Source organism: Fusarium solani, assembly GCF_023522795.1.
Source record: "Fusarium solani strain SB1 chromosome Unknown bctg00000007, whole genome shotgun sequence".
NCBI classification, from domain to species: domain Eukaryota; kingdom Fungi; phylum Ascomycota; class Sordariomycetes; order Hypocreales; family Nectriaceae; genus Fusarium; species Fusarium solani.
Window position 1 is genome coordinate 2,482,541 of NW_027072150.1, and position 12,328 is coordinate 2,494,868.

General features: G+C 50.0%; 5 protein-coding genes across 5 annotated transcripts; 3 read left to right on the forward strand and 2 right to left on the reverse strand.

The window, feature by feature from the left end:
* Nucleotides 1–143: 143 nt before the first annotated feature.
* MRS44_011737 (uncharacterized protein) lies at nt 144–854 on the forward strand (the record flags this gene model as incomplete). The annotated part of the gene is made up of 1 exon (XM_046273660.1): nt 144–854. One exon carries the CDS (start codon nt 144–146, stop codon nt 852–854), a length of 711 nt encoding a protein of 236 aa, XP_046134549.1.
* Nucleotides 855–1,719: 865 nt separating this feature from the next.
* MRS44_011738 (uncharacterized protein) lies at nt 1,720–2,130 on the forward strand (the record flags this gene model as incomplete). The annotated part of the gene is made up of 1 exon (XM_046270737.1): nt 1,720–2,130. One exon carries the CDS (start codon nt 1,720–1,722, stop codon nt 2,128–2,130), a length of 411 nt encoding a protein of 136 aa, XP_046134548.1.
* A 190-nt stretch (nt 2,131–2,320) lies between these two features.
* MRS44_011739 (uncharacterized protein) lies at nt 2,321–4,547 on the reverse strand (the record flags this gene model as incomplete). The annotated part of the gene is made up of 6 exons (XM_065619839.1): nt 2,321–2,650; nt 3,088–3,197; nt 3,287–3,657; nt 3,710–4,016; nt 4,076–4,339; nt 4,412–4,547. 6 exons carry the CDS (start codon nt 4,545–4,547, stop codon nt 2,321–2,323), a joined length of 1,518 nt encoding a protein of 505 aa, XP_065475911.1.
* A 3,593-nt stretch (nt 4,548–8,140) lies between these two features.
* On the reverse strand, nt 8,141–10,004 carry MRS44_011740 (uncharacterized protein; the record flags this gene model as incomplete). Its single annotated transcript, XM_046280953.1, has 7 exons — nt 8,141–8,352; nt 8,404–8,546; nt 8,609–8,615; nt 8,681–8,819; nt 8,873–9,415; nt 9,478–9,773; nt 9,830–10,004. The coding sequence occupies 7 exons, from the start codon at nt 10,002–10,004 to the stop codon at nt 8,141–8,143; spliced, it is 1,515 nt and encodes a 504-aa protein (XP_046134545.1).
* A 764-nt stretch (nt 10,005–10,768) lies between these two features.
* On the forward strand, nt 10,769–12,264 carry MRS44_011741 (uncharacterized protein; the record flags this gene model as incomplete). Its single annotated transcript, XM_046280952.1, has 6 exons — nt 10,769–11,096; nt 11,154–11,169; nt 11,231–11,249; nt 11,308–11,429; nt 11,487–11,598; nt 11,686–12,264. 6 exons carry the CDS (start codon nt 10,769–10,771, stop codon nt 12,262–12,264), a joined length of 1,176 nt encoding a protein of 391 aa, XP_046134544.1.
* Nucleotides 12,265–12,328: the final 64 nt, after the last annotated feature.

Consider the following 12,328-nt stretch of genomic DNA (forward strand, 5'->3'; position numbering starts at 1 on the left):
AAGAGAGGAATTCCAGAATATGTCGAAGTTAGTAGTCCTCGACTATATATTCGCTCGTCCTGGCCCTTGTCAAGTTCGCTCATCTTCTTCAACCCAACAACATCTACACCATCATCACCTCTGCTTAACACTCAATCCCAACAATGAAGACCTTCTTTGCCCTCCTCCCTCTTCTCAGCTGCCTCTGGGCTTCCCCTGCTGCGGCGGATGGCCTGTCGATCTTTGATGACGATTCAATCCCTGTCGTTGACCGGCCCGACCTGGATTCCTTCACCATTTCGCGACGTGACGAAGACACAGGTCTTGAGAAACGAGCACTCAACCTGGAATACGTTCTCTTGGATGTGACCTTTGATGGTTACAATCAGGGCAACTGGCAGTCTTGGCGAGTCAGAGGCGAGCTTCTCGTCGTTCGACAAATCCCATCACCGGGAACCCGCAATGGCGCGAACCCGGTTGATGTGGTCATCGCAATCGGCAGCCCAATTGTCAGCCCAGTTGCCGGAAGCATTCGATACACCACCAACAGATACCTCAACGGCTTCATCGGTGGCAGCAGGGACATAACTCGCACCGACTTTGCGCGAGTGTCTACCACGGCCAACTCAGTGACGGTTTCGGTCGACACCTCCATTGCCGCCGCAAATCATCTTTCAGTCTTTAACGCCAGAAGCGGAGCTAGTGCTAATGTCTATAACCCGGCCAGCGGAGGCTTCAACCTTGCTTTCTGGAAGAATGGGAAGGTGACGGGTAAAATCGGGTTGGTAGGGCGATCACCCATTTCTGGAGGGCAAGCTCCATACAAGGCCACCATCAGTGGTCTGGTAAAGCAGAGGGGAAAGATATGGCTTTGATATAGTGTCAGGCTTAGAGATCGCGGGGATGCTAGTGTGTTAGCCAGGGCCCAGATTGAAATGGTTGGGAGAAATAGGGGTGTATTATGGATGTGTTCGAAGTAGCTGCTGTCATGGTTGAGATTCGGGCACGGTCAGTTCACAATAGGTACCTATGACAGCTATTCTCAGGACTGAAACAGAGCATTATTTTCGTATGAAAATACGCCCCGGACAGAGCTCTCTTCACTCTGAAAGATGTCCCACAGTTCATTAATAGCAGTCCACAAACCAGCTCCATTCATGAACAAAGAAACCAAAATAAGCAACATATTAACAATTGCCAGGCAAATCTTCTTCCAATCCGACAGTTTATTCCAGTTGATACCAAACCAGAAAAGAGCACTAAACCCTTAAGAGAACCAAGCGAAGGTAGTTGCAGACGTTATGGAGAGGATGGAATCGAAAACGGGGATAACGTTCGCAAGGATGAAAATAATAACCCAGAAGACGGAAAAACACCCAATCCACGTTCCCCAAGACTCAAGACTATTATCTGCGATTCGGTGGACTGCGCCCATTTTTCGCATCAAGCCAACATAGACCTACTTCGGACCGGTATAGCCATAGGTGAGGCCAGTTGCAAAGACCGCCGGCAATATCGGGATCTGGCGTTGGAGACGTTGGAGACATGACGCGCAATGAATGGCTTCGGGATTCGAGCCATGTCAGTAGTAAGCCACAAACCTGACCCAAAGGAACGGTATAAAGTACCCATTAACCAGCAGGTATCCCATCCTTGTTCACCTACAACAAACGATCCTTGAACCACACCTCTTAACTCAACTCTTTCGAGTCTTCTTTTGTTTCGTACACCAAAACAACAATGTCTTCACTCTCATTCTGCGATGAACCAGGCGCCGGCACCGAAAACGGCCAGAAGTTCCATTACAGACAAGCTGTCGTTCTCGGCAACACGGTCAAATGTTCAGGCCAAGGCGGCTGGACCAACGACAACAAACTCGATGCCAATGACCCCATTCGCCAGGTTGACTTGGCCTTTGAGAACGTTGACAGAGTCTTGCAAACTGTCGGTCTCCGAGGTTGGGAGGATGTCTACTTGTTGCGCAGCTACCACGTGGATATGGGGGCCACCTACGAACATGTCGTCGAGAAGCTGAAGGAACGCATCCCTGATCACCGTCCGGTCTGGACTGCTGTTGCCGTTCCTCGACTTGCCTTTGCTCCGATGCAGATTGAGCTGGAGGTGGAAGCTTACATTGCCGATAAGAAGTAAGCAAGGAAGAAGGCATCTGATAAAGTGCTATGGCTGGACTGTGACTGACAAGAGAGAGAGAGATCAGAGTGCTCAAGGGTGATTTAATACTACTTCCCCCGGTGATGGAATAAATCAAGATTGATGTACAGGGTGTCTATGGATCACATTACTGCATACCTATCTTCATCATGTATTTGATTGCTTCTACTTAGCCAAGTGAATTAGAATGTCCCATCATTTCGGCGTATTCAGAGAGGCTCCGTCCAAGCCGGTGCGCAAAAGGGTTATTTTCGGAAGCGTTGAATACTTGCGCCCAGAACCTGACAAGTACAAAGGCAAGATCCTTTGCGTCAAGGTCTGGGGACAGATCATTCACACCATCAATAGAGGACCATGCCGAAGGGAGTAGCGCTCGAACTCTCTGTACTAGCTCTGCATCATCTTGTTGGCTTGTTAGGTTTTGAACTTTGAGCGGATTGGGAGGTCGGCGCACCTTGACTGTCGATGGTGGTGAGGCTGCCCTGGCATAACCACTTGCCTAGAAGTAACACAGACTCAAAGGCTGATATCAGGTTCTCTATACCCCAGCAACTGGTGCGTAACCGAACGAAAAGTGGGATACCTGTAGTTGCTGGCTCCTCCAACACATCAATTGAGTGATGCAGAGCAGATATGAGCATGTCTGACGATATTGGACGTGGTCCTGGGAGCTCGTATAAGGTCCTGGCCACTCGACGGGGGCTCTTAGAATACAATGACTCCAAACAGTGATCTGGCGGCAAATTAAAGGCTAAGCGGACCTGTAGAAGTCTGAAAAGTACTGCTCTAGTGTGGATGAGGATCGTGAGCTTCTCATCAGATGGTTTACAGTTCTGCAGAGCCGAAATATAATGAGTTATAGTTTTACTAAAGCGCAATCCTGGTTAGTATGACTCCGGTTGAAGCGCAAATATTAGGCTTGAGTCATGTACTTACTCTATTAGTTGCCGTTGCCGCTCTATCGAGCTTGTCGAGGGCCCGGGACATAAGGAATCCCCCAGAACGGTAATACGACGACACAAAAGCGCCGCAACAAAGTAGGCAAACTGCAGAGTAGAAGCATTGATCTGTGGCTCTGTTGCTGCCTCTACTTGGCTAAGGATATTGTCGAACCATGGCAAAAGCCGATTCGTACGTGCACTTTGAAGCGCTTCTTCCACTTGTTCAGATTCTTCAGACGTTGAACAAGCCCAGGCGTCGGGCGAGCAAGGAAGTTGAAGATACGGACTGGGTTTCGGCAAGGCCGGAAGACAGCTGAACAAAAATGCGTTTAGAATCGAAGCGCAGTATCCGAATACCTGGATGCGGCGCTTTGTCTCATTCTGGACCCACTGAGTAAATTGTTTCTCTGTCTCTGATGAGTGAGATGTGTGATCCCCAGAGATGGACAAGTAGAATATGAGCCCGCTTTGCAGAACATTCATGTCTCGCAAGAGATCTGGAGCTTTTTCTAGCTTGACGTATTCTAGAAGCAGCAGAAAAGCGAGTGCAAGCTGATCGGCAGACCTGGAGATGTGTTAGTAAGGTTCAATGTGCGTGCTACCTCCAGCTTCTATACCAACGAGGATCCTGTGGCTGGCCCTGTTGTGAGGACGTCCAATACTTGATGGCCATGCTTTTACTTGCGTTGAAAAGCAAAGAGGCCTTTTGTCCCTCCAACAAGTGTCTTGCTCCAAGGGCGAGCACGATCAAACCGAGTACAGCACTCAGGCTGTCAGATTGCAAGTACTGGGGGTGTATGATTGGAAACTCGCAGTTTTGGAAGAACGACTTTAAATATCTTCCAGCTGTCTGAGAGGAGGGCAAGGAGAAATCGGGATCAAGATCCATGAATTGTTGCATAGAGGGGTCCGACAAGATGGAGTCTTTGATGTTAGTAATATGTGCCATTATTGGGGTTATTGGATGGAGGGTGATGACTTACTCGTTAGCTGGACACCTATTTCGCAGGTTGTCACAGCTGTTAAGAGTGATGCAATCCCGGGGTCCACAGGATTCCAGAGGGCTGGCGCAGGGATGGAAGAATAGACAGCTTGTGGGGTATCAACAGGATGCACAGCGTCGGTTCCGCCAGTTTCATCCGTCACGGTGCCGTTGACCAAGTGTACTAGGCTACTGTTCCCGAGAAAGTTGTTGAAGTCGTATAAGGGATGGTTTTCTGCATGCTGAGGAACCGAGAGATGACTTCCTAGAAGCTGGGTTAGTTAGGCTCGAGACTGAGACATGCGGAAAGGCCTAGGCCTAGCCGGGAAGGGCCTACGGGCAACATTGCTCGCAAAGGGTTGGGACACGGGTGTTTGAGGCGGCAAAGTGACAGTGATACTCTGTCCCTCTAGACTATTTTGATCCGAGATTTCTACTGTAGGTGTTATGGTAGCCGGAGCTGAGGCCACCATCATCTCCCCAGAGGAGAAGGCTGGTGGTTGGCTGCTCTGATGGGCAAGCCTCTCATGACGGAGCAGTAAGTCACGCCTACTAAACGAAGACCCGCAATGGCATCTGTAAGGCTTTTCCTTGGTATCTGGTCTGCCATTAGCGACATGTCATTGGTAAGGAGTTCCGGAAGCACTGACGGATGCGCGTGTGACGTCGCAGGTGCTCAGGCTTTCGAAACCCGCGGCTGCAGTAGGTGCAGGTATGTCGTCTGCTGGGATCATGTGTGCTCGCGGTCTGCATGTCCCCGATCTTTTTGACTCGCCAGTGAGTGTTTTTGCCGAACAGGAAGACGAGGTCGTGGAGGGACGGGATTGTCTCCAACAATCTGTGACGGAGTTGGAGATGGAGACGATGATGACATAATTACGTCTCCAAAGATGCTGCTCCACCGTCTCGGGAACCAGGTAATCAGAACACCCAAGACACGTGATCTGGCAAGCCAAAAGCGCAGTTCATTGAGATTCAACCGCAAGACATACCTAGTTATTAGCTACACCTGGTCCATTCCGGCTCTGAACCTCGGCCATGTCAACAGTGAAACGCAAGAAATTCGCAGTTCCTCCGGCGAGGTCAGCTTGTCTGATGTGGTATGTCAAAGTCTCTAATCGGGATTTATCTCGGTGCGTTTCCCACAAACAGAATATCTGACCTGGCTTGTAGCCGAGCTGCCAGAGTTCGCTGCAGTGGCGACAGCCCGTGTACCCGTGTAAGTTGTACCAATATTCTTTGAGCCGGTCCATATGCTACACACGTGGGTGGTCAGGCCGCTGACAACCCTTTCTTACAAGTGCCGTAAAAAGAACCAGACGTGCACATTCAAACCCAGTCGACGGGGCTTGAGAGGCCAGTCGCCAAGTCCAAACATCCTGGACGCCCCAGGACCTCCCGATATGGCCGTCGATGATAGTTCCGCGATAATCTCTGGTGCGGCCATTTCTCTTGAACAGCCATATAACCAACTGGATAACATGGCTGACGCCGGTTTCCTCCCAACGCTCTACACTGACGACCTGGATGCATTTCGGTTTGATCAAATGTTCACTGGCGACTCGGATGAGGCTCTGGATAGGTTCTTTGCCGATATTTTCTGTCTGCCGTCCTTTCCAAGGGCCGAGGGGCTCGATACTACTCTATTGCTCACCGATGACTTAACGCCGCTGTGTTCAACACTCCAAGGGTACAGATCCGACGCGGATGTGTATGTTTCATCTATTTCAACGAGGTCTTGTGCGTTGTACTGTGCTAACAATAGAGATCAGCCTCCGTGCTTACTACCAACTTGTCCATCCAGTTTTTCCCATTCTACCCCCTCCCAGCGAAAGCAGCACAGATTCGACGGAAAATCAGCCCGACGCAGTCTACGAACCTTCTTCCCCTCTGATACTTTCCCTGTTGTCTATTCTTGTCTCTGGGCAAGAACAGGATTCCACTGCTGGGCTTACTCCAGGTACACCTCCACGAATCCGTCTCGCCAATTCCTTCGCGCAGTGCGCGGCCGAAGCCTGCGAAATCTCATCAGAGACGCAAAACACCAGCTCTCCATCCTTCATCCGGTCTTCTGCCCACCCAAGTGTCCCAATCGAGCTCGAGGTTCCACTAGCATTTTGCGTACTGAGCCTGTTCCAATACTTGTACTGCGGGAACATTAAAGAGATGACGAGGTTCGCAGAAAAGGCAATTGACTCCGCAATAAGACTATCTCTACACAAGCAAGAACGCAAAGATGGAGATCTTATTGTAGAGGCTAAAAGCAGGGCATGGTGGATGACGGTCAGTAGTGACTTTGAACTGTATCGGCGTGCTACTAACTATCGTACCCTTAGTATCTCTGCATGTGCCACGCATCTACCGTGAGCTGCAAGGTATGACGTACCCTCCCTGGCCGCATCTGAAGTTGTTCAGTATTAACTTTGCATAAAGCCCCCCTTGCGATCTATCAATCTCGCAGATGTACAAACACCGTTTCCTACATCGTCATATCGCCCAAGGGTGGGTAGTCACTGAAGTATCGAGTAGAAGGGCCGAAATTGTTAACCTTTCGCCAGGTATGGGACCGATATATCCGCGCCGAAGAAACTCTTGTAGCGGCTACTCTTCTTCTGGTTGCTCTCGTCAAGGGATTTCACTCGGAAGCAGCGATACCCAGCTTTCGGCAGTCACTTGAGGTCCTGAATAATCTCATTAATTCTCAGCTGACCCAATTGAACGAAGTTACGGCTGGGGCAACAGCGTTGAGTGACATCCCAGAGTCACGACTGGCGGACTGCTTGCATAATATTACCCGTGTGAGACTGATGAGGTCTGTCTTCAACCGCAACACCACAGAGACAGGATATTCTAACCAAGGTACGCAGCGCTCATATCAAAACCCATAGATACCGTGCTCTAATGGAGTATCCTGTGATACTTGAAAAGTTCGAGGCATACCCCCCATTGGATGTATCGGATCGTCCACCCTCGGGGTGTAATGCGTCCAAATTCCATGGACCAGACAAATTAAATCGAATTTTTCCGTTCACCAGTCTTAAATCTTTACAGGTTTGCTTTGAATCTGCCCTCGGAATCGCGGACTGCCTTAATTCACTCAGTGATAACCTGCCGGGTGAGTGGCGAGTACCAACGCTGACCTACCACGCTGACACCGAGGCAGTGGCCCCGTTCGCTTGTTCAGCAATCATAGCTGGATACACGGCTTTGATGATTCTGCATTTCCACATCTCGGAGACCGGACGAACCTGGCCGCGACTGACAGTGGACGAACTTGGTGAACGATGCAAGGCTACTGTTATCACGACCCTACGCGCACTTGGGAACTACTCAGCAGGGTTCCCCTTTGTCCACACATTAGCTGGTAAATTACTCCTTTAGCTTGCTTTTGAGGCCGTTGCTGAGATGACACTGTAATTAGACAACCTTGGAAGAGCCGCCGCAGCATGTGATGTATTAGCTAGCTTGGACGAGGTGGCATGATATTAGCCGCCAGTTACCTGTCAAATGAGATTCAGTTTGTGTTGGGAACCTGATGTCTTCTCTCCCATGCTATTTTGAACTACCCATAACCTTCTACAGACCTAAACGTGATGAACTGCAACCGATGGGTACCTCTCCGCTCTCTCTTTTGTAGGGTTAACAAATTGAAGGAAACCTGTATACGATTACGTGTTCAAACCTTCGAGCCTATCGTGATTCCATCTACTAGCATGTATAAGCCGACTACTATTTGCGTTGAGGCATGAGGCGTAAATGCCGTGTGCTCCATTATTCTGGCCGGCGGCCTCTTTGGCAACGTCACCAACATTCACATGCATAACTCTAAGTCGGCAGGTTGCAGTTAATTCAACCAAGCCAGAAAGCTTCCCGTGCGACCTTGGTATACATCACTAATATTTGGCCTGGTGGATATTAGGGATGTAGCATCGGGCTTCAGAATGAGCCATAACTTGACACTGAGCGTCATGAAAGACAGGCCAGATAGAAGAATGTGGCAAGAGGGCGTGCCAATGCATATCTAGATCTTGTCCTGCTAGTCAGGATCAAAACAGCCAGTGAACTTCTAAGCGTCCTCTTTCTCCTTTCCCCCGGAACCATTGTTGACACTTTCCGCAGGTACCTCCACGCCGTCAATCTTGTGACTGAAGGGGGTGTCAACGTTGTGTGTGACTTCATCCCCGAAGAGCACGCCAATCTCTTCCAGCGTAAGCCCTTTAGTCTCGGGGAACAGGTACCAGATGGCTGCTGTTCCGGTCAATGGAACAAAGATGAAGACTACATTTCTAAGTCAGCCTGATACTGGGCACAGTTCAACTGGGTGCGTACCTAGGTAGTACTTCCAGCCAACCTCTGCAAACGCGACAGACGCAGACCCGGTATAGATAAGCGTGGTCGTGAATAATCCGGCTACCGAGAATGATACACCTTGAGCGCGCATCCATGTCGGGAAGATCTCAGCAAGATAAACACTGTGTGTCTACGTTAGCTAGCTCAACGGATGGGAGGCATATTGCGTTTCCTGGATACTCACTAGCAGGCTATGAAGCAGAGAGTTGGGTCAGTAAACAGGATAAAATGAACCAGATCCAACGAGGTGACTTACAGGCGTCCATTCCACCAGCGAAGAAGGTGATAAAGAGAAACAAGAAGAAAATGCCGAATCCGTTACCGACGGTGTTATCAGTGCCTGCAAACCTAGCGATCATGGCAGTCTCGCATGCCACAGCGCAAGCAGCTCCTGTCTGTGTTGATGAATTAGCGAGTAGACTTGGGTCAAGGGCACGGGATCACTCACCATTCCAATTACCATAAGCCTGACGCGACCGAGACGGTCGAGAAGCATGGCATTCACCCAATTCATGAAGCAAGCCCAAGAAGTGTAGATCGAAAGAAGTAAGAGTGCTTTCCAGCCAGTGACTCCCAGGTTTTGGTAGAGGACAATCTGGTAGTTGTTGATGACAAGGACACCGCTGCTCTGAGCCACCGCGATGGCCAAGAAACCGTAAATAAGTCTTCTTCGAGTATTTGGCCTTTTCCAAAGAGCCAACCAAGGAAGCTCGTGTTCACGGTCAAGATCGATCTGTCGCTGGATTTCGGCGAACTCGTTAGCGGCCAGTCGATGCGTGGTGTCGTCTTTGCTAGAATGGAGGTTCTTCAAAACCTGAAGGCCTTCGTTCAATCTGCCGTGGTAAATCAAATAACGAGGGGATTCGGGAAGCCAGTTGCTGCCCAAGAGAAGCAACAGCGGCGCCAAAATCTGGAAAGCCATGCAAAGCCGCCACTGGATAGTAGGATCATCTTCGAAATAGCAGCCTAGGCCAATCCAGCTAGCTCCAGCCTGGATAAGCAACCTCTCATCAGTAACGGATCATTGTCTGTTCTTAGACAGGGTGTACTCACGTAGCCAGCAACTAGGAAGACGGCATGCATCCCGACCATCTCACCACGTGCATGCGCAGGCGAAACCTCGGACTGATACAGAGGACAAATGGTATCAATCATTCCAGCACCAAGGCCTTGTAGTGCTCGGCCGACCAAAAACATGACGATATTGGCACTGCCAACAGTGAAAGCCGAGGCCGCAACGCAAAGCGCGCAGACAAGTTGAATCGATCGCTTTCGCCCGAGTTTGTCAGCCAGCCAACCCATGGTCAAGCATCCGATGAGGCCGCCGGCTGAGTAAAGACTGTTCATTGCTTCATAGCGTCAGGCTGATCCTTATAGCAAGAGAACGGGGACAACAGAGACATACCACCTATCATTTGCGTACTCCATGCGGCATCCGGGCCTTCTTTGCTCAAGCCGAAGAAGGACCAGAAAGACTCAAGTCCAGTTACCGAGGCTATGATGGATGAATTGAAGCCATAAGTGTAGGACCCCAGTGCTGTGAATAGCACCACGGCCAGGTTGTATGGGTTGACCTTCATGATGCTGAGATAACCACCTCTAATGACAGATAAGAGTGAAGACTAAGATATTGAGGAAGGTATTAAGTCTAGGAACGAATCATGGTAGCAGACAAGGAGGCCTTTATCTATTGAATGATCATACAGCGCACCTGATAGTCAGCTAGGTTTAGGGTCGAGGGCCTCTATTCCATGCTTAGGTATCACTATCAGCTGGGATGGCTTGATAACGAATCCTGCCAGACTTCAAGTAAGCAAGTAAAAGATTCAGAGGTCTCCACAGCCACCCCTTGTCTAGGTAACCAGAGTTTGCAGAGCTAAAGCGGCGCATGATAGTGAATTCTTCCGTGGGTGGTACGGTTGGTGTGCATCAGAGGCGTCTCCATCTCCACCATTCGCTTCCCCGAGCTGCTGGTAGGGCTTTGGAGGTAAAAAGACCGAGGGATTTAGACTCCACCAAAAGCCCGAGGTCTCCAAACAGACTCCGTTTTGGAGAGTTGGAGACTAGCCCAAAGGTGAGGGGCGAAGAACTGGGGATGACCGACAATATTGCAGGTTGGCCCGAAGGAGGCCGCTGGGATGATCTCTTAAGGTCTTGGTCGGGTAAGTGATAAAGATTAGGGGTTACATGTTAATGGCGAATGGCCTCATGCATAGCGGCACTGGGAGAAAGATACATTAGTATTGAGCACCCACCCTACTGGCAGGCTACCATCCCCAGAGTCGCAGAAATATACTTCTTCTGTTCAATTTCCACTTAACAGTCTCTTACGAGCCTCAAGACCATGCCTCAAATCCAGGCTCCGCCCTCGCGAGGCGTGTCAGTGACGGTGCGTGTCATCAACACCGGCGCCAAGATCATCTGCCCGACAGACACATGCTGTCAGCCACGTATCAAAGGCCATGAATCCCTTAACCTCCCAACCCTTGCGTTTCTGATCGAACATGAACCATCGAGGACAAAGATCTTGTTTGATGCAGGGGTCAGAAAAGACTTCCAACACTTCTCACCGGCTGGTATGAGGCAGCTCAATAAGTGTGTCCCGGACATGCATGTCCCCTACGATGTCCGCGACGTTTTGGATAGGGCAGGATATAGCTGCGATAACCTGAGTAAGTGTTGAAGCGGGATATCTCCAAGCAAAGTTCCAGCTGTTAATTCAACCGTAGCGACATTGATATGGAGGTACGTGTCTCGGTTTAACCTCCACCATAAGGTGATTGTGGCTAAAATATTGGGCCTATAGTCATCACCATTGGGATCATGTGAGTAAGGAGAACCAGAACAATCAAGGCCAAGTTGAACTGACTAGGAACTATCAAGATTGGCGATGCTACGAGGTTCCCAGATCACTGCGAGATCGTCGTTGGACCAGGATTCAAGGAGGCCTTTCTGCCAGGCTGGCCAATCAATCGAGAATCGCCCATGTTGGAGAGAGATTTCAGGTATTGTAGAAGACAACTGCCAGTAATAAGCCACCACTAACCATAGTCTGTGAAAAGAAACAAGAGAGTTCGGGAACTCGACTTTGATTCTGACAGCCAGACTATTGGCGGCTTTCGCGCCTTGGACTTCTTCGGAGATGGATCCTTCTATCTTTTGGATACGCCTGGGGTAGGTGGTGCACATCTTTGCCTGAAGAAGAGGCAATCAGTCGATAACTTGAGTACGTCGTATCTAACGAACCTACCCACTCGATAGCATTCTGTCGGCCACATCTGCGGGTTTGCGCGCACAAATGATGACGACTTCGTCTTTATGGGAGGTGACATCTGCCATTTTGCCGGTAGCTTTCGACCAACCCCAGACATTCCGATGCCTGACCCTCTGCCTGTGGACACCCCTCTTGACCACGACCTCCCTCGCCCCTGTCCAGCGTCTGTTTTCACTTGCTGCCACCCTTCCGGGCATGAAGCTGGACGGCAGACTCCGTACTACACGGTATCTAGGTACGAAAAGACCATCTACACAGACCCTGATGTGGCGAATTCCAGTGTTGGCAAGCTGGCCAATTTTGACGCAAGCCCAAATGTTATGGTGGCCATCGCTCACGACACTGCCATTGCTACTCATGTCCCAACCATAGACCAGCCTGGAAAAGAGAGGAGCGCCATGAATGATTGGAGGAGACAGGGCCTCAAGGAGCTGTGCCGGTGGGATTTTCTGAACGAGCTTCCTCGTGATGGAAGCCCCGGAAGACCCAAAATGGCGGATGGGTATCAGTGTGCTGGGCAGAAATATTTTTACGACTCAGAGTACATGACGCTGTATATTGAGTGAGATAAATTGGTTTTGTGGTCTACACAGGGCCTCGCAGCTCTTCTGTATCACAACTGAAATATTC